The 22811-nt window shown below is 39.0% G+C and overlaps 1 protein-coding gene across 2 annotated transcripts in view; it reads left to right on the forward strand.

Moving 5' to 3' along the window:
- LOC124357511 (laminin subunit gamma-1) overlaps window positions 1-22811 on the forward strand; it is a 505622-nt gene that overhangs the window by 458289 nt on the left and 24522 nt on the right. For both annotated transcript variants that reach the window (XM_046809384.1, XM_046809394.1), the window contains 2 exons: window positions 14000-14185; window positions 20124-20349. In XM_046809384.1, coding sequence (XP_046665340.1) covers window positions 14000-14185; window positions 20124-20349 — 412 coding nt within the window. The remainder of the gene's footprint in view (window positions 1-13999; window positions 14186-20123; window positions 20350-22811) is intronic.

The raw sequence follows: 22811 nt of genomic DNA on the forward strand, positions 1-22811 counted from the left end.
ACCGACTGTGGCAGAGTAGGCATGGGCATGACCTCGGTTAACCACTCAACTAGACAGACCAGGACAGTCCTTCAAATCAAAATTCACTAGACACGAGAGACTCATTGCCTGGCCATGTCTGTCCGCACTGGCACTACCGACTGTGGCAGAGTTAGGCAATGGGGCATGACCTCGGATACCACTCAACTAGACAGACCAGAACAGTCCTTCAAATCACAATCACTTAGACACGCAGAGACTCCATTGGCCTGGCCAGTCTGCCGCACTGGCACTCAACCCGACATTGTGGCACAAGTAAGGCATGGGAAGGACCTCACACGGTTACCACTCAACTAGACAGACCAGACAAGTTCCTTCAATATCACAATCACTAGACACGAGAGACTCATTAGCCTGGCCAGTCCTGCCGCCACTGGCATCTACCGACTGTGGCATGAGTAGGCATTGGGCATGAACCTCGGTTACCAACTCAAAACTAGGAACAAGACCAGACAGTCCTTCCAAATCACAATCACAAGACATGAGAGACCTCCAATTGCCCTGGGCCAGTCTGCCGGCAGGGCACTACCGAACTGTAGGCAGAGTAAGGCATGGGCATGACCTCGGTTAACCACCTCAAACTTAGGACAACAGACCAGACAGTCCCTTCACTATCACAATCACTAGGGGACACGAGAGGACCTCATTGCACTGGCCAGGTCTGACCGCACATGGCACTAACTGACATGTGGCAGAGTAAGGCAATGGGGCTTGACCTCGGTTACCACTCAACTAAGGACAGACCAGACAGTCCTCTTTCAAATCCACAATCATCAAGACACGAGAGGACCTCATTGCCTGGCCAGTCCCCCTGCCGCACCTGGTCCACTTACCGACTGTGGCATAGTAGAAACATAGGGCATGACACTCGGTTAACCACTCAAACTAGACAGACCATGACAGTCATTCAAATCAAAATCACTAGACACGAGAGACTGCTTGGCCTGGCCAAGTCTGCCGCACTGGCACTACCGACTGTGGCAGAGTAGGCAGTGGGACATGACCTCGGTTACCACTCAACTAGACAGATCAGACAGTCCTATCCAAATTCACAACTCAACAAAGTAGACAAATAGACTCATTGCCTGGCCAGTCTGCCGCACCTGGCACTACCGACTGTGGCAGAGTAGGCATGGGGCATGGACTCGGTTACCACACGGCGCAACCCACAACTAGACAGAACCAGAACAGTCCTTCAAATCACAATTCACTAGGACACGCGGACTCATTGGCCTGGCCAGTCTGCCGCATCTGGCACTAGAGACTGTGGCAGAGTAGGCAATGGGCAATGACCTCGGTTTACCAATCAAACTAGACAGACCAGACAGTCCTTCATATCACAACTCACAAGTCATGAGAGGACTCATTGCATGGCCCAGTCTGGCCGGCACTGGCACTACCGACTGTGGCATGAGTAGGGCATGGGCATGACCTCGGTTACCACTCCAACTAGACAAGACCAGACAGTCCTTCACATCACAATCACTAGACACGAGAGGACTCAATTGCCTGGTCCAGTTCTGCCGCACTGGCACTACTGACCTGTGGCAGAGTAGGCATGGGGGCTATGACCTCGGTTTACCAACTCACTAGACAGACCAGACAGTTCCTTCAAATCACAATCATAGACATCGAGGAGACTCATTGACTGGGCCAGTATGCCGCACTGGCACTGACCGACTGTGGCATAGTAGACATGGGGCATAACCTCGGTTAACCACTCAACTAGTACAGACCAGACAGTCCTCTCAAATTCACAATCACTAGTCACCGAGAGACTGCTTGCCATGGCCAGTCCTGCCGCACTGGCACTACCGACTGTGGCAGAGTAAGGCATGGGCATGACCCTCGGGTTACCACGCAACGAGACAGGACCAAGACAGTCCTTCCAAATCTACAATCACTAGACAAAAGAGACTTCATTGCCTGGCCAGTCTGCCCGCACTGGCACTACCGACTGTGGAAGAGTAGGCATGGGCATGACCTCGGTTTACCCAATACAACTAGACAGACCAGAACCAGTCCTTCATATTCTACAATCACTAGACACGAGAGAGTGTGAATACAATTGCCTGGGCCAGTCTGCCTCACTGGCACTCCCGACCGACTGTGGCAGAGTAGGCATGGGCATTACCTCGGTTCACCACTCAACTAGACAGACCAGAGGACAGTCCTTCAAATTCACAATTCACTAGTCACAGAGATGACTGACTTGCCCTGGGCACAGTCTGCCGCACTGGCACTACCGACTGGTAGGCAGAGTAGGCAATGAGGCACTGACTCTTCGGTTACCTACTCAACTAGACAGGGACCAGGACAGTCCTTCATAATCACAAATCACTAGACAAAAGATGACTCCATTGCCTGGCCAGTCTGCCGCACTGGCACTAAAGACTGTGGACAGAGTAGGCATGGGCATGAACCTCTCCGGTTACCACTCAACTAGACAGGAACCAGACAGTCCTTTACATATCACAAATCACTAGACACACGAGAGAATTCATGTGCCTGGTGCCCAGTCTGCCTCACTGGCACTAACCTGAATGTGAGCCTGAGGTAGGCATGGCATTACCTTCGGTTACCACTAACTAGACAGACCACGTCAGTACTTCTAAATCACAAATCACTAGACACGGAGAGACTAATTGCCTGGCTAGTCTGCCGCACTGGCACTAACGACTGTGGGCAGAGTAGGCATGGGCTATGACCTCGGTTACCACTCACAACTAGAACCGACCAGACAGTCCTTCAAATCACAATTCACTTGACTAAAGAGAATCTCATTGCCATGGCCTGTCTTCTGCCGCACTGGCACTAACCGACTGTGAGGGCAGAGTAGGACAATGGGCAATGACCTCGGTTACCACATCAACTAGGACAGCATCAGACAGTCCTTCAAATCCACAATCACTTAGACACGAGAGGACCCATTGCATGGCCAGTCTGCCTCAACTGGCACTACCGACGTTGGCAGAGTAGGCGATGGGCATGTCCTCGGTTACCACTCAAAAGACAGACCAGGGACAGAGTCCTTCAAAATCACAATCAATAGACAAATGAGACTCATCTGACCTGGCCAGGCTGACCGCACTGGCACTACCGAATGTGGCAGATAAGGGCATGGGCATGACCTCGGTTACCACTCAACTAGACAGGACCAGGACATGTCCTTCAAATAACATATCACTAGACACGAGAGACCTCCAATTGCCTGGCCCAGTTCTGCCGCACTGGGCACTACCGGACTGATGGCATAGTAGACGTGGGTCATAATCTCGGTTACCACTCCAACTAGACAGACCAGTCAGTTCCTTACAAATCACATATCACTTAGGACACGAGAAATTCTATTGCATGGCCAGTCTGCCGCCAACTCGGGCGACTAACCGGGTACTGTGGCATATTAGTTATTTATCTATGTTTATAAGACTATCGAGTTTGTATAATATTAGGATTTATAATGTGAGTAGACATGGGGCATAACCGCGGTTACCACTCAACTAGACAGACCAGACAGTCCTATCAAATCAACAATCACTAGACACGAGATACTCATTGCCTGGGCCAGTCTAGCCGCAATGGCACTACCCGACTGTTGGCATAGATTAGAACAGGGTGCATAAACATCTACGGTTACCACTCAAAACTAGACAGACCAGAACAAGTCCTTCAAATCACAATCACTAGACACGAGAGGACTACATTGCCTCGGCCAGTTCTGCAGCACTGGCACTACGCGACTGTGGCAATAGTAGACCATGGGAATATACCTCGGTTACCACTCAACTAGACAGACCAGACAGTCCTTTAAAATCACAATCACTAGACACGAGAGACTGCTTTGGGCCTGGCCAGTCTGCCTGCAACTGGCACTACCGACTGTGGCATAGTAGACATGGGCATAACCCTCGGTTACCACTCAACTAGACAGACCAGACAGTCCTTCATATCACAATCACTAGACACGAGAGACTCATTGCCTGGCCAGTCTGCCGCACTGGCACTACCGACTGTGGCATAGTAGGCATGGGCATGATGGTTGTGGAGTTCCCTGCTTTATAAAGTTATCGTATATATCCTTTAGGACTTCAATCATTTTGGAAATCTTGGGTAGAAGTAAACCAATTGTCGGACTCTCAAATCTCTTGTTCCAGAGGTATTTCATAATTACTATATGTCTTTATCATTCTTTCTACCCCTTCTTCTTAAATTTTAAAGCTAATCATGGACAACGCCTTCTTTAGTTCCTGAAGATGACGAAGTAAATGAACTAATTCAAATAAATAATATACTACAATTTAAAAAATTATAGAGTAGACACATATAAGTCTGTATGAACTCTTTTGTACTCTCTTAAGAAATTTGCATTAGTTGTAGTTCCAATGGAAGTACTTCCCTTGTTCTATCCATAGGCTAGATAGGACTTAACAGAGAGTACCGTAAAACTATTTCTGTGAAATTTAATCCTTGTCGGGGTAAAGTTCTAAAGGAAGTATACACATTTTATACTATACTCTTCAAGGATTGGACTCGATAAATAATGGTTTAATACAAGAAAGCGGCAGTGTCCATAGCAGCTTGAAGCTATCTTAGTAGTGTATTGCTTATGTAGTTGGAATTTCACAGAATTTGTAAAACTTGACGTTTTCCGATGAATGTAGTCCTCTCACGAACAATCAGGACAGCCAGGACAAGGACACGGGCCAGGAAGTGTTGCCCAGGCGAGACTGGAGTAGCAGGAGAGTTATCAGTGTCGGATCTACGACCCAGGGCGTCCTCCTTATCAGACGATCACCGCGGTGGTGTGCCGCGCGCTGCAGCAGCGAAGAGCCATAACAGCGCCTCAACAAGCATCTGAGGCCGGCAAAAAGCTGCCTCCGGACCTCCCATCCATTATGGAGACCGCAACCAAGATCGTCCACTGGGATTAGGGCAAGATATCACGTCGATAGGGGCCCCTCCGGCTCTGCCTTATCAGGCGTCTGATTAGAAATACGTTTGGGTTCCAGGCATTTTGATTCTTTTTGATACGACTGAATACGGGGCTAATTAAGATATGAGATTAAATATTAGTAACTTGATAAAATTTTAAACTGTAAACATGGACCCATATGGAAAGACTTAAAAGTAAAGATGTCTTATTTTACCAGGCAAAGTTAGGGCTAAGAAGCCCTCTCTAACACCCTGGGGACCAACGGCATAAAGGCGACTTCCGAATCACCACCAAAGGCCAGGCAGGCAGGCGGGCTGCTTGCAAGGACAGGATCGCTCAGCGGTCACCCATCCAAGCAGCAGCCACGCTTGACATGCATTACATCAGAACAATTAGGAAATAATGTGAAATAAGTACCTAAGTACAAAAATTCGTTAAGAAAATTATATGAAGAAATTAAAAGGAAAGCCACTACAAGTAATTGCTCAAGTTATACGTCGGAAAATACCTTTTATTTACCATGAGTGATTTAATTAATACTTTCTTGCAATCAAACATGCTAGAAGTCCAATAAATGACTATTAGATGAAATATGTTCTGTTAGGAATATTGGAATAATAATATTATTTTCTGCTATTAAGGACTCGACATGTCCTTAAATTCGTGTCGTTTTGTACACCTGCGTGATAACTCTTAATAGAAAGTCCTGTACACTTAAAATCCTGGGAACTCAGTTTGTTCTTGATTCAACTTTATTGATTTTGGGGTGAAAAGGTCAAAGGTCAGCAAACTTGCCCTTTGACCCTTTGGTTTTCGTTACGCTACGTTGGATCCCTCGCACTCCCCTGTATCGGTTTAGTCTGTGTTCTTATTTTCATTTACGCAATTAAAAGTTGCACTTTAGCTATTTGAAATGAAATATGCCTTTATTTAAGAGGCGGAGTTAGGGCTATTTAACCCTCTCTACCACTCAACCTCAAATTTAAGTGTCTGCTAGCAAAACAGTGTTGCAATTCCATTGCTATAGTTACAAGATGTGCGCATAATTATACGCTCACGATTATCATAGCTGTTTCCTTTATCCCCCCCCCGCTCTTCCACATGTGAGGGTTCCAAGTACTCTGCAGGAAAATCTGCAACTGCTGCACCTTCATGCCTTCATGTTTCCCTAAGTTTCCGGAACTTGGGTGATAAAATATTTTAATTGGTTCGTCCGACCTTGAGGAGTGGTTTAATGAGAAACGTGAGTACTGAATCTGGAAACAGCTTTAATTATACAGTAGAGCCCACTCTGCGCGGAGGAGTTCAATATTGACTGAGGCGCGGCCTCCTGCATGCCAGACCTGCTCCCGCGCTGCCGGGTGACTGTCTGGCACCAGGCTTCGGATATCAGATGAGCTGTGATTGTGACTGTCACCTGGGATGGACTTTTTGGCAGTAGTCCTACCTGTGGGCAGAAGAGTCCTGGCGTCCTAACCGTGACAGCTCTAGATATGATCGGGGAACAGATCTACCTGTATACGATGTCAAAATATTAATTTCGTTACGTGAATCGCGTAAAATGATACATTATTCAGATTCTTTATTTAAAGTTTGAGAAAGGATTCCAAATGAAACAGTATTTTCTTCATGATTCAGTTAGTTTAAAAAAATAAAAACACATTACTTAATTAATTTACGCAAGTGTTTTGCGATCAAGTTTTGATACCTCTTAGTAATTCACAATTCAAGAATTAAACGGAAAAAAGATTGGTTGTACATTGTATGCATGTTGCCCATGGAGAATTCTAGATGCATGCAAAAGTTCAAGTCTATAGGATAGTTGGGTCTTTTTCGTTTAAGGGCCAGCACAAAAGACCCTAGCTTGCCTATTCAAAACTCAGATTACGCGATGCTTGCCCGCTGCGCAGCGCTTTGCGCTGCTTACTCTTTTAGAAAAAAAAATTAACTCGAGCTTGCAAAGTCCAGGCCTTTCAACTCACCACGCTTCACAGAACTAACGCAGGTTTCATTACAGGCAAAAGATAAGCGGCGCGCGGTTATCACTGATAAGATAAGACGAGTTTATACTAGAAGTAGTACCTGGACTACTGCCCTACGAACTAATAACACCAAAAAAAAACGATTAAATGCACTGTCAGTCAGGTATAGTATGTTTGTAAGGTGCTGGCCCTTAAACGAAAAAGACCCGGATAGTTTGTTCTCGAGATATCGAGCGGAGAGTCAGAAACACAGAAATAATTTTCTCCCGCCCCATGAGTTATAATAACAGTTAACTGTTTTGGGCACACTCCAAGAATATAGGTCGCTTACTGTTTAAGACTTTTGAAATTATTTGCTAAAACATTGAAGGTATACGTTTATACAGACATCTAGAAAAATTTAAGAAAAAACACAAGTTGAGTAAACAAACAAGTTATATAAAATGTTTATTTATTTTGCATTAACGCCATATTGATTGCTTATTTTCTCTATCATCAACTAAACGTATTTCAAAATGACAAAAAGACAAATAAAACTAAAAGGTAGGCTATAACATTTTTTTAAAGTTGAGAAATTTGACATACTAATATTCTAAAGGTAAAGCTACTGTTGTACTAAAACGACAAATCAGGTCAGATCATAGTTGGCATAGTTGAGCATTTGCCAAAATCCAGAGAGAATCTGGTGGCAGTTTAAAAATTATTTATTGCTTGAGTCAGTGCGGAAACTAAAACGTTAAAAATGTTTCTGGTTGTAAACATAGAAACTTACGCTATTTATTGCGGTGTTATCAATGTTATGATTAAACAATCACGTCTGATTAAAGATTTACGTACCAAAGTAAAAACAAACAAAATATTTAACTAGTCATTATCGATAGATTTATGTACTGTGAGTAATATCAGTTAGATCTATTTAGATAGATAAACTTATCTTTAGCCTGTGGTAATATAAGTAAAGAATAGTGTGATTAAAACTAAAATCTCGCTTGAAAAGTTTAAATATATTATCTCAAACTTGTTTTATTCAAAGCTAAAGAAATCTCAGAATAAAACAAATCGGTGAATACTTCTATATATTACTATATTCTGAATATCAGTGCGGAATTCTCATTTAGAAGCTTAATGAGTTTATTATTTACAGTACTTCTGCATTAAAATAAAATTGTTTGAATGTATAATGGAACGGGAGAAAGCTAAATCGTTAAAATATAGAAAATATAGAGACGGGCGTAATTTCGTATGTGCAAAGTTATTCGTTCAATATTGTACAATGGATTACGTCTAATTTAAATTCATAAATAAAAACGTTCACGCGTTAATCATAATAAGGGAGAGATTCAGCCATACATAACTAAGTAAACAAAAATTCAAATCACTGTAATTGAAAAGGTGAAAATTATTTCGTAACCGGAAGCAAAATCCCTTCTTCACGGCAAGCGGAAGTTGTAACTTTTTATGCCGCAGCGTACCGAGTGCTCTGCACTAAAACTCGCTGGGTAATCCCTTACTTCTGTATTCAAACAAATCCAATAGAGCCTGGGGGTCGAATCAGCTTTGCTTTGAACTTGAACACTTAGTTAATAATTCAAACTGTGTGCAAGCATTGCTGTTGGTTTTGAAGCGTTTACCGTCAAATATTAAATTGGCTAAATTCGACCTTCCAGTCTAGATCGAACGCCTTTCCACTTTGTACCACTTTGTAAAAAACATTGTTGTTAAACATTTTCACAGAATACCGAACAGCCTTTGTGTTGCTTGACAACAAACTGTTGCTGAGTGGGAATCGTTTTTCAACTCTGTAATATGTTTCTCTTGGATAACAATAACAGTTTTATACAAATATTACTTTCATTATGTTAATGGAATTTAAATTACTACATGTAAAACTCACAACCGACCAATACCCAAGAGGTTTTTTGTTATAAATCAGAAAAAAAACATGAAAAATGTAATTCAATACATAAAAATAATTTGTACTTTTAATGGATATAAAAGTAATTAGCTTAGTGAATGTTAAAAAAAGAAACATAGTAAAAATCCACTACATGCAGAAATGTATGAAAAGATATACAAAACGCATTAGAAACATATAGACGCTAATATAAAATACAAAATAAAAACTCGGAAAAATAATTTGAAAAATTTACTAGGTGCTGTAGAATATCAAAACATATCAAATGCATATCATATTCAACGTCCATACCGTAGATAAGGTAGAAAGGTTTGATTCAATTTAAATGTTGAGTTCAAGTCAGATAACAGACGCTACGAGAAGAGGAAGGTGAACTGGAGCTAAAACCAACATTCAAATAGTTAACATGATGACTTCAATCAGATATATATTGAAAAAAAAACAAAGACGAGGTCGCAAGTATGATTGAGTATGATGAGCGCCTAAATACACTTTTGCCCAGTGTAGCTGGTTTTATCGTACGGAAAACAACATTAAAACCTCTACTTTTTTTCATAATAACTCAACTTAGTAACACTTTCAAGTTTATAAACAAAAACAGCTGCGTCTTTTCTATTTATTTCTACTAAATTAATAACACAGTTTGAAGTTAGCCTACTGAAAATGTTGAATTGCACACCTGATGATTTTTTTAGATTTTTGTTGTCCATAAAAACAATCATTTTTATGGAGCAAATTACGTATAAAAAGCTGTTATTTTTGCAGGACGATAAAAATAATATTTGCATATATGAGTAAAAATAAATGTGGTAATTGGCATTAGCAGATGAATGACGAAAGCTATTAAAATATGGTTTCACCAAGTGACAACGTTGGAAGTATTGAAACAGTAAAATGCCGGGAAGCCTCGAGGCGAGATTGTAACATTATATCTCGTTATTTTGCCAGTCCTCCCCGGAATTGACGTAGCCCATTACCAACAATATCTGCCCGGAGAGGCATTGTACATCGTGAAAAGATGAATGCAGCGAAAATGTATATATTGTTATATTTATGTTTTGGAAATACAGAGCTGGCGGCGGCCCTGAAGCGACCAGTGCACGTTTATTATTATAATTCCATCACGAGTTGAAAACTGTGTTACATTCTCTCGAAGGTTTTAATTGGTTATCTCATTTGTATAATCATTAATTTATTATAAATTACAAGTAGGCGTCAACCTCGAAATATTATAGACTAGCCACGTATTTTCTCTCTGTGACCTAACATAGCCTACGTCTTATCTCTAAAACATTACAGTAGGCTACAATTTTTGTGGCGGTAGCTTATAGAAGGAACCATATCGAGATAGGTCCTTTTTATAGAGATAACTTTTATGTTGAAATATATGGAAGTACTTAGTCATTCATAATTTATATTTGTCGAAACGTACAGTTTCTCTGAGGTTAAAAAATATTTTAAAATTAAAAATCCGCTAGGTTAGTATGCTACAAAGATTATTTAGTGTACTTTCTACTGACAACAATCAGTTGTAGAGCTTTCAACATTTAATATCACAAAGAAGTGGCCAACACTTTGGTAATGATAAAGAATTAGAAAAAATTTTATCGAATAAGATTTCTTGCGTATCGTTACATTTTTTTGATTATGATGAACAGAATAAATAGAATTGGAGACGATTATGAAGACTCCGAAATACGAGTATATTTAACAATTATTTAAAAAATGCACAAATTATTGCAAACTTCCATTAATCTCGTGATAAATATGTAAATATCGAGTAGATTTTATACAGAAGTACCTGCAAGTTAGTGCAGCGTCTGGTATCTGACGCTGTCACAGACTTGAGTCTTGGAATCTGGAGTATTGTTCGTCAGAAAAGATAAAAAAAGTCGGCAACGAACAAGCTCAAAGAGAAATCCTTACATCGTTACGACATCAGAGACACATTGACTTCTAAATCAAGCGTAACCTAGTGAAGAGGTATTGTCATTGTCTCATCAGGTGCACAGTTGATTGCAACCGAGTTTTGTATACAGCGAAGGCAAGTCTAGGACAGTGGCAGATTCCAGACGCTGCACTAAATGAAAGAGTTAGCTAAACTGAACATTCATATTTAATCAACCCTTCCCAACATAACTCCATCATTTAAGAGTTACACATTATTTATTTTGTTTCAACATTTTGGAGCCTAGAGAATGGTACCAAACTTAGGTTATGAATTCTCCCGTGAACAGAACATTGTCTAGGACCAGACTTGAGGTAGGTGCGTGCCTCTGTTACCATTTGCCGCCATGGCGCGGCAGGCTCGCCCTGTTATTACTGGAGTCCAGCTGTGTCATGAGGAGGTGCCTCACACTTTCACTGGCCTAATAGCGGCTAATTAAAACACAACTATGTAATTATCGCAGCAGCACCTTTCTTTAACCTCGTTCGGCGCTGACTGTTAACTGTAGCAACCTTTATTAAAATAACAGGAAATGAAGATAAACGTAAATAAATACTATTGAAATGAATGATTCTTATCATTATTTACTGGTAGTTCTCTGAAAAGTCCATCTCTAATGCTGGTAATCGGTAATAAGTTGGAATGAGATGTCAGATGCGAGGAATGAAGTAATACGTTCTTTATTTCCATCGTGTTTACACCAATTCGACAAATTACAATCAAACTGCGTAATTGACTGAGCCTTAGCGAAACTCATCACTCGTGGGACTTGGTGAGAAACATATATTCATGTCTGTCTGTCCGTCCGGACGATATCTCGGTTACTAACTGGCCGTTAGTATATATATTATTACATATATTATATGTAATATTACATATACATACATGTATTATATTGTATTACATATACAATATTACATATACATATATATATATATATATATATATATATATATATATATATATATATATATATATATATATATATATTACATATTTATCACGAGATTAATGGAAGTTTGCAATAATTTGTGCATTTTTTAAATAATTGTTAAATATACTCGTATTTCGGAGACTTCATGCAAAGCTTCATCGTGATCTTTAGAGTATATTTTTCATTGCATTTATGGGTAACCATGATGGCAACGAGAAAATAGATTAAATATACTTGAAAACAAATTCATTCCACCTATGATAGATTTAAACACGTGATATACGAGGGTCGTCTATAAAGTAACCGCCGTTTGGGCGTGGTGCGATAAGTAGTGGGGGTAGCGTCGCCATTCTCACATCGGTGTGCGCAGCCGTTCAGTACACTTCTAGCCATGCAAGGGAGAGCATCGTGCGATCGCGCGTTCTTTTGTTACAATGTAAAAACATGAGCGCCGTGGTAGAAAATCCCGCCAAGTGTGAAGTACGTGGTGTAATAAGATTTCTGTGGTCGAAAAGTTACACAGCAGCTGAAATTCATCGTGAATTGAGTGCGGTGTATGGCCCAAACATTATGAGGGAAGGTGTAGTCCGTCAATGGGTTCGTTTTTTTAAAAATGGAAGAACGAACGTTCACAATGAAGACCGGAGTGGTAGGCCATCTCTCGTCAGTGATGACTTGGTGAACAAGGTGGATGAGAAAATTCGCAAAAACCGTTGCTTCACAATCTCGGAACTTTCGGATCATTTTCCTGAAACCTTTTACTGTGAAACCTTAAAATGGCTATGACGAGCGATTCAAAACAAGCGTCATGGTCTTCTGACATCTGGTGTTGTGTTTGTCCATGACAACGCCCGCCTTCATACAGCTCAAAGAACAACAAAACTTTTGAAAAAGTTCAAATGGGACGTTTTTGACCCACCCCCCCCCCCTACAGGGACCTGGCTCCCAGTGATTTCTATCTTTTCCCGTACATGAAGCGGTGGCTTGCATCTCAGAGGTTTGCGAGTGATGAAGAGCTTCAAAACGCTGTGACAGGTTGGCTACGTTCTCAGGCGGCAGATTTTTTTAAAGACGGAATTTCAAAAACTGTTAAAAGATATGATAAGTGCTTGAATTTGTATGGTGAATATGTAGAAAAGTAGAGAAAAGCAGTAGTTTTAACATTTATATAATAAACTTTTTGTATCTCAACTGGTTTATTTTTTATTTCAAAACGGAGGTTACTTTGTGGACGACCCTCGTATTATAGTACATGTACCCTAACTATCGCAACACATATAGCATCATTTTATAGTGACATGGTGAGTAGGGTTTTATTACTTAAACACTGACATGACACCAGCTTTAATGGAAAACATGGTTAAATCTAACACATGGGAAGATGTGTCGAAAGAGATTTCATGTGTAGAATTTTTCATGGAATTTCATTTCTAAGCGCTATGATGCATCATCAATGTTGCATGCAATCTCATGCCTGTTACGACACGTGCTGTGATGTATTTGTACCTTTTTTATATTTATTTGGGAGTTTTAATTTTAGTAATGAATAGTAACGTCCTGTTTCGCCATATTTTATGCTGTGTAAACCGCAGTGTAGCGGGTACAACGGTTATCGCAAGATAACCGGATCAAGCAACGTCGAGCGTGGCTGCTGCTTGGACGGCCGATGAGCGATCCTGTCCTTTCAAGCAGCCCGCCTGCCCGGCCATTGGTGGTGGTTCGGAAGTCACCTGCCGTTGGTCCCCAGGTTAAGTGTTAAAGCGGGATTCTTAGCCCTAACTTCGCCTGGTAAAATTACTTTAGGTTCTTTTCCGTTAATTCACTACCACGCGATTCTTGCCCGCTGCGCAGCGCTTTGCGCTGCTTGCTCTTAAAAAAAAAAAATTAACTCGAGCTTGCAAAGTCCAAGCCCAGATCAACTCACAAAACTCAGATAGAACTAACGCAGGTTTCATTACAGGCAAAAGATAAGCGGCGCGCGTTTATCACTGATAAGATAAGACGAGTTGGTTCTTTTCCGTTAAATCACTTCATTCCAGGTATTTACTATTATTAACTGACACAAGTGGCTAAAGAAAACCAAAATTTAATCTAATTTAAGTACAAACATCATTGGTAGTGAATTAACGGAATTCCAGGCCTTAAAACTAATGGTAGTGAATTAACGGAAAAGAACCTTACCTTACTTTACTTTTTAACATCCTAGTTGCACTACTGCCTAAAACTGACCAAGACTTTTCTCTTTCAGCGTGCAACTGCAACGGATTCTCCAACCGGTGTTTCTTCGACAAGGAACTGTTCGAGCTGTCGGGGCACGGCGGCCATTGCCTGGACTGTGCTGGGAACCGTGACGGACCCAACTGCGAGCGCTGCCGAGACAACTACTTCCAGCGCGAGGACACATCCTGCATCGCCTGCAACTGCAATGAGATCGGTGAGTGATCTACTTCAGGAGTCTTTCTCTTTTTGTTCTACAATCATTTTCTAATACATTAGCAGTTCAATCGACAGAGAAGATATGGCTTATTATACAGATCTATTACAAGGCTCCAAGACAGTGATATAAGATTCTTTTGTAACCACAAAAAGTTTAATTGCTTCAGCAAATATCGCACAATTCCACAAATTCCGTACATTCCGTACATTAAGTGTGCCTCATTCAATCTGTCTCGATTGTGCACAATGAACTTTTGACACAAAGGCCAGATTATTAAAGTCGTAAGACAAGTCGTAGAAATCACGTGAGTAAGCGCAGTACACCGCAGGATAGCTTGCTCCAGCTGCCTCGAGTGAGGCTTCAGTTGGGAAGGAAGTCTGTTCCTATTTACTCCATGGATACGATCTCGTCACAAAACGTTAAAAAAGAATATAAGAGTTTGGTTACTTCGTAAACCTAAAAAATGTAAAATGTTCGTATTTTAAGTATGTTTGTGTGTTTTTGTAAATATTTTAAGTTTTTAAATATCGCAAACCTACAGTCTGCTTATTTTAATAACTGAGTTTTACCAAAAAGTAAATTCAAAAATTAATGCAGTGTACTGTGTCCCAAACACTATGTCACAATAATATAAGCCCTTTCACAAATTATGTTTAGGCCTACTCGCTTTTTGGAAACAAGGCTTTGAAGTTAATACATTATTGTTTCACTACATCTATTTTATCTAGGCAGTGATTGTACGGTAGTAAAAAATCTGTCACACGTCGTTTTCGTTATTTTTATTCTAAATTCATTTTTGAGTTTACTTTCTGATAAGCCATGTATATATAAAATGGTATGGACTAATTAGTTTGAAATTTTCAAAACCTAGAGTTGTCCTTATTTCAGTAAGAATCTTGCATCTTTAAAATTGTATGTAGCTTAACCTATACTGACTTGATTTTCTCTTAACTAATAATATTATAAATGCGAAAATGCCTTTGTTTGTTTGTGTAGCTTTCACGCGTAAAGTATACAACCGATTGTACTGAAATTGTACATGGTTATTCTTACGGTCCCAGGGATGAGTATAAGGGACCTATTCTTATTTATAAAATCCCTTCAGCCTACTTGTCCCTCTGATCTTGACAGTATCAAAACATTCCATCTTTGTCTCTAAAGTTGTGAAATAATAATTGAAAGAGCCTGTGAAATGTAATCAACTACTCTGAGTAAACTTTGGTTTATAATAGCATGCCCATATATTCAATTAATTTAACCACTATTTCCAATTTTTTTACATTTATAATAAGTAAGTTATTTAAGGATTAATAATTAGGTAAGTACTCTTCTACCTTACAAAATGTCCTAAAACATAAGACACTATTTCTAGATCCCTATTTCTGATTCGACAAGAGTAGATTTGCAAAACAATGGTATACCGTTGAAATACGCTCGCTGAATAAAAGACACATTTGTGTATTTTTATTTTTATTTATTGGCCGTTTCTTCCACATACGCACACACTGTGTACATGGTGTCTTTCGGTTGGTAAGTGCCCATACTTCGTTGTAATGGGAAACTCATATATCACAACTTTATTAGAAGGATGATCCCAGATAGGTTGAATTTACTGGTTTACAGTTTGTTTTAAACTGTAGGTGTGACAATAAAGTACAACTTCCAACCCACCTAATAATCGCCCCTATTCAAAGTAATCTAATTTTCCCAGATGTGAAAACAAATGTTTAACATACGGCAGCCTAAACTGTAATGGGATTCTATACATTTTCTGACTTTCATTCTGTTACTTTGGATTGAATTGGTTTAATTAAGGAGGTAGAGAGAATTAATTAGTTTTGTGGAAGCCACTTGTGGTCTTGATGAGTTCGAAGCTCCGTTGCTTTTTATCTCTCATGAGGCGATTAAACTAATAAATAATACGCATATCCACGTACCTAATAATTTAACCGTTCATTTCACGGAACTTTATATCAGGTTCATAAACGAGATAATAGTGTTGCCTCTTCAAATAGCCATTAACCCATAACAGACCAATATATCGTGGAGACACTAGAGATAACGGCAGGCTGTATTCCTTGTGTATTCTGCCGCCTCGTAAATACATCAAGGGTACACATAAATTAAACTGATATTTTAGCACCATAAATTGACATCGTGCTAGCATAAATTGATATTGTCACAATCCCCATCACTGCTCCGTAGTCACAATATTATAGACCTAGGTTGTACTCCCTGTTACATAGGCTAATTGTGGAATGTGAGTTAGAAATACCAGCAGTAAAACCTTAGGTGTGCTTATTAGAGTTCGCTAGCCAAATAGGTTTCACTTAAGGAGCTGGAAAATACTTTGCGTGTCTCAAAGCTCTGGTATGATTTATCTTAACATAGTTGTTAATTATGTGTTAGGTTAGTCACCTGAAGAAGATATCAGATTGCAGATCTCGAAACGTAGTGTTACTGATTTTTTGTATCACTGAACAATGTCAAATGTCCGGAAAAATCCTGTTTCCTTCACAATCCTTCCATTGTCAAAAACAAACTTCAAACAAAGAGCTGGAAAACATGATATGTCTGTCTTTCTGGCTGACTTTCCGCACAATATCTCGAAAACGAACTGACCCATACTTGAAAGTTTGTATATATAAGCAACATCTAGTTCGATGATGGTGCTTTTCTATACAGGGATATGTAAATTTGTCTACAGTATGATCGTCCATCTGAAAGTCTACAGGACTTCTCGAGGATGAAATGAATTATAGACTTAAAATTTTGAATGCAACCTCAACGAAGCCTGCCCTATCTCGTGCAGAAAAAAATCATTATTTTTATAGAAAACGTGTGTTAGGCATTTATTGTGCCTGTAGATACAATATTAGAAATACATTATTCTTGGTTTTACACTGTATGGTATCATACAGTCGTTATGTAGTGCTTCTAACTTGTAGTGTATTTTCACAATATACATAAGATGCATTTCTTCTTTAGTAATTTTGCAATTTGAGAAACGTTCGGAGTAATATTTTTATAGACTAATACGACAAGTAACAAATCATAAAGGTGTTTTACTAGAGTTCTTACTGTAGTGTATGTTACAATAATAATATTACTACAAGAGTAAGTAATTAAATTGTTTAGTTGCACATGAGGTATTGTAAAAAACATAAAATGTAATAAAACTATTACTAATCAGAGCTCTGCGAAAAGACAAACAGCAGTTCCTCAATATTCTCCTTAACTCTCCCGCCCCATTGATCCCAGAGGAGGCTATTGTTCGATACGTATTATTCAGACCCTCTCCCACTTTTGTTCGCCGCCGAAACTTGTCACTTAGTGCTTTCAGTCGAGCGATCGATCTCTTTTTATTGCTTGAATTAATATTGTAGGCTGTATTGTGGGGTTATATTGTGAATACAATACACAGCAGGACAAAACATTGTTTACTTGCAAAATTACTTGTAAGCAAGACGTGAGTGTTGTTCTAAAAAGCAATGTTAAGTTTTAAATACTTTCTTGCCCTTATTGTTTTATCGTAGATTTATACATAGGATATATTTTAATTGAAACACATCCGTTTAGTTTCAACTGTATACTTCTGTTTTTTTCTTATGAAAGTATACAGGGTAGGAGTACTGTACGCACGCCACAAGTTGCGTAAAACTCTTCACTGAGGTTGCACGTAACATTTTAAGTGTATATAACTTATTTTATTAGGCTATATGTGTTACTATGTAACATGTAAAAATATTATAATATTGTCATCACTTTGTTAACACAATTTTTTATTCTGTGATTAATTATATCGTTGACATCACCCATGATCACCCATAAGACCCGTAAAAATGTCCTCTAACGCTCAGCCAAATTCACTTGGTATCAAGCACCATAACCGAACTCAATGTTGCTTATGTAGAAATGAAGCGCTAAGAATAATTTTAAAACTGTATGTCAGTTCGTTTGAGTTAGCGTGTGGACAGACAGAAATAAAACTTTCCAGCCCCTCGAGTGAGAGGCTTCACTAACGCTGAGCCAGAAATTTCGTAAACTTCTAAACGACGAAGTAAAAAGCAGTTTAAAAATTTTTTCTGGATAACCCTCAATAATATCGTAAAACATAGTTTGTATGTGTATTAGTTATGCCTTTAAAACGAGACATCTCACATAATTCTAAGACTAAATAGGGGATGAGGTGTCTGAGATTATTGGATAACCCTCAACAATATCGTAAAACATAGTTTGTATGTGTATTAGTTATGCCTTTAAAACGAGACATCTCACATAATTCTAAGACTAAATAGGGGATGAGGTGTCTGAGATTATTGGATAACCCTCAACAATATCGTAAAAACATAGTTTGTATGTGTATTAGTTATGCCTTTAAAACGAGACATCTCACATAATTCTAAGACTAAATAGGGGATGAGGTGTCTGAGATTATTGGATAACCCTCAACAATATCGTAAAACATAGTTTGTATGTGTATTAGTTATGCCTTTAAAACGAGACATATCACATAATTCTAAGACTAAATAGGGGATGAGGTGTCTGAGATTATTATGAGACTAAAAATGTCTAGGTGGCTTTTACAGCCCCCAACCCAAAATACTTTCGCTCCCCGAATGGAACCCCCCAAAAAACTGCTTGAAAGTATATCCGTATTCGGTAAAACATCAGTTACAGGTGGTACTTTGGCTGTGCTAACCAGAGCACTGCACAATACCACATCGGAGACGTTGCCGGTGTTGCTGCCGTGAATGCGTGCGGCCCGGGCGCGGCAAGTCGGCACGGCACGACCGCGGATTCCTGCCCCTGATAAATGTCTCACGCCTTCACCCCCCTCTCCCCCTCCCGTCATACGTCTCTATTGCAACTCTATCTGCGAGGAAAGTCTGTATCCATTAGCAGTTTACAAACAACCCGGAGTGCGTCGTTAATTCGCAGACTACCTCATGAATTATATCACTGCTTCATTGGAACACTCTCATTTACTTTTAATTAGTTGAGATACTAATATTTCATGATGTTATATGTTACTACAAGTTCCAACGAATTAAAATAAACCGTATCAAACTTTCTAGTGAAATTTTGATTTGTAATCCTTACATCGATTGCTCAAGATGGCCAGAATCGGTTAATAAATCGTTTGCTGCTAATAATACTCAATAATCAGTGTATTTATTAAAGATTATATAAGAGTACTCTCTGCTTCTAGGGGTATCATACTTTTTATTTTATACATTTGGCCAACTTAATGTTCATTCTTGAATTTGATGCAAATATTTTTGTCAAATCCTAATAATATACATTAAAATGCGATTGCCGGATTGGCTTTTATTGTAATGCCTTTTTAGCAGATGACGTATTGTACTGTGGTTTCCTGTTCTAAAAATTTTAATAATACAAAATATTCTTTTTTCCAAACCTCGTACTGGAATTTGAATAATCTAAGATTGTGTTAGAGATTGGCTGAGCGTTAGTGAAGCATACCACACAGGCTTGAACAATCGTGTCTATCTGTCTGTCCGTACGATATCTCGAACACTTACATATTGGAAATTTTGTATTGTGTTGTTGGCTGAGCGTTTGTGAAGCATACCATACGGGCTTGAACAATCATGTCTGTCTGTCTGTTCTTACGATATATCGGAAACCTATATATTGGATTTTTTGCATTTCTGTATAAGCAACATAGAGTTCGATGCAGGTGCACATCACTCACTGGGATTTGGCTGAGCGTTAGTAAAATTTTTTACTTTGGTCTTTGGGTAACGAGATAATCGCAGAATGAATATATTGTGAACAAACTGCGTACACTATAGAGTTGAACTTTTCCATGCACCCTCAGTGAACCCTGTTACTCTAACCTTTTAATAGTCAGTCAAAGGAAAGATAACTTCTGAATGATATCACTCCTGACGATAGATCTTATCTGCAGGTTCCAGGAGCCTCCAGTGCAACAGCGAGGGACGCTGCCAGTGCAAGCCTGGAGTGACGGGTGACAAATGCGACCGCTGTGACAACAACTTCTACGACTTCGGGGCTTGGGGGTGCAAGCCCTGCGAGTGCTACGGACCCGGCAGTTATAACAACGAGCCCAAGTGCGACCCGTCCTCAGGAGTCTGCCAGTGCAAGGAGCACGTCGAGGGTCAGCGGTGTACAGGGTAAGGAGCCTTTGTGAGAGGAGGCTGAGTCTTTGTCTAACCAACAATTTATTAATGACCACACTTAATTTTGTTTGATTTTTAGAGAGGTACACGGTTAGGAAAAACGTTGTATGGAAATAGGAGATTGATGAAGCAGAACCTATTACTTAGAAGGGTGGAAGGTGTTTGATAAAACTTTACTTAGGTCAGCGTCTGGAATCAAACGCTGCTGCAGACTTGACTCATAGAATCTGGAGTCATGTTCATCTGAGGAGATCCATTAAAAGTCGGTGACGAAGAAGATCAAAATAAACTCTAACCTAAACCGTCCTTAGGCCACCGGCCTATGCCAGTATCTTATCAAACACAGTAAGGGTAGATACAGTACAATATCTATGGTACTGATAAAACGTACTGCAGTCACAGACAGGATTTTATCTTCTGCTATCTCTAACTCAGCTCCAAAGTCCGACGTCTTAGACCGCTTGTCGTCTTAGACCGCTCCGACAAGCGGCTCTCCAGAGGTTAACCTGAAAACGTAAAAAGCGTACACAGTACACAAAGAACGAAATTCTGCGTGTTTTCTTAGAACAAACAGGCTATATTTGTCAACAAATTAAGTAGAAAACAAAAATGTTACCCAGTTGTGTGCGTGATGTAATTTTTTCTTTTAATTCGGCGCCTTCAAGTTATGTGATCTATATACGCAATACATGATTGTTGGAATAGTACAATGATGAACATTTATTTCTCTTGAGACAAAAATTACATAGGAATTAAATAATTACATTTGAACACTCAGGCATCTTTTTAATATATTAATTGCAGAATGTCATAGGTCAGTATTGTGTTTGTAACACTCCCTAAAGTCCAATAATGTTAATTAACTACTAGAGGCTTTAGATATTTTCCGATTGGATATATGCGATTTGGGCGCTACAAATACAAAAGCTACCATGAACGTGACGTGAGCTGGATTTATATATGTAATATGAGGATAACTGTGAAATATAAGCTACAGGGTTTACCCAAAGTCATTGGCCACCCTGTAGTTCTAGACGGTTTGACCAATGAAATTTACTCCCCAAAATTGATCTTATTCTGGACATTTCCTTCCACTTGTATCCTAAGGTGCAGAACGGTAATAATTTTAACTTTATCATATTTATCATGAAGTGGGCACTTGATTTATTACGCGATTGAACGATTCTTCCAGATCCAAGGTTTACTGCAACTCAAATCTCTTGCACAAGTACATTTTGGCAAAATGAATTTTTAGACCAGCTAGTCACTGATCTCACTCTGTATATAATGCACATACTATGTAATCACAGTTCATTTAAATGAAAATACTGAGTAGTCTACAAATATTTCTGTCGCTTAGATCATTAACCTTTAAATCCTATTCTTGCGAACAACGCAATAATTGAGATATCATCACAGTCTTGAAGTAGGGAGTTGGAAGAAGTTCAAAAACGGGATTTACTAAGGAAAACAGTATTTGGCACTAGCTGCAAGCCAAGGCGTTAACTATCGCAGATTGCAGGGTTTCTTTGCCAAAACATTGCCAATACAATGTGACTGAGTATCCTCATTCTGACTCTGTGTCCTGAGTTTTCATAAAATAACATTATTGTAAAATAAATTTACAATGTTTTAGGCAACGCAGTCTAAGAGCCGGCTGTTACAAAATGATTTTCTGATTTTCCCCATAAGAACAATTAAATCTTGAGCAGTTTTAAACCCTCATTTTTGGTCTTAGAATTATATGAAATGTCTTGTTTTAGACATATAGTTGATGTGCAAGGCTTTTTAGTTTTTCGATATTTTTCATGGCTTATTCAGAAAAAATCTAAAAATTTGCTGTACTTCATTGTTTAAAATTCAAAACAGTGTACAAAAAGAAAAATTAAAAATCATTTGGATGCATATTAATTACATATAATGTGACATCTATGATAACGCTACAATAAAAAATAGGGTTCAAAACTAACATTGTTACCATGGGAAAACTCAAAATCATTTAAGTACAGACAGTTCTTAATACAGTACTGTGTGAACTACTTCAAAATTTGAGTATTCATCTGTATTCCAGCACTATATTACCCTAATACTGTACTATTTATCTTAATTACAGACATATTAATATGCTTTTTATTTTGGATTCATCTAGGTGGGTTTAAAATAAGAGACTATTTTATAAAATAATTCCAGAAAATTAGTAAACAAGCAAGCTTGTTAATGCAGAGGACAAGACCATTCTCTTCATCATTTTATGTACCCCTCACTATACAAGTCTAAACAAAATTATTTCAAAGTTTTTGTTTGAAATTTTATAATTAATGTAGACAAGACCCAAAATGTATACGTCTACTAAACCTGACAGTGGTCCTGGTCCTTATTATTTTTATTTTTAACAAAAAATTATTTTTATTGTATTCCAAAAAAATTATTTAAATAATTTTTAAGGGGAAGCCAAT

This window comes from Homalodisca vitripennis, chromosome 1 (genome assembly GCF_021130785.1).
Source record: "Homalodisca vitripennis isolate AUS2020 chromosome 1, UT_GWSS_2.1, whole genome shotgun sequence".
In the NCBI taxonomy this organism is placed as follows: domain Eukaryota; kingdom Metazoa; phylum Arthropoda; class Insecta; order Hemiptera; family Cicadellidae; genus Homalodisca; species Homalodisca vitripennis.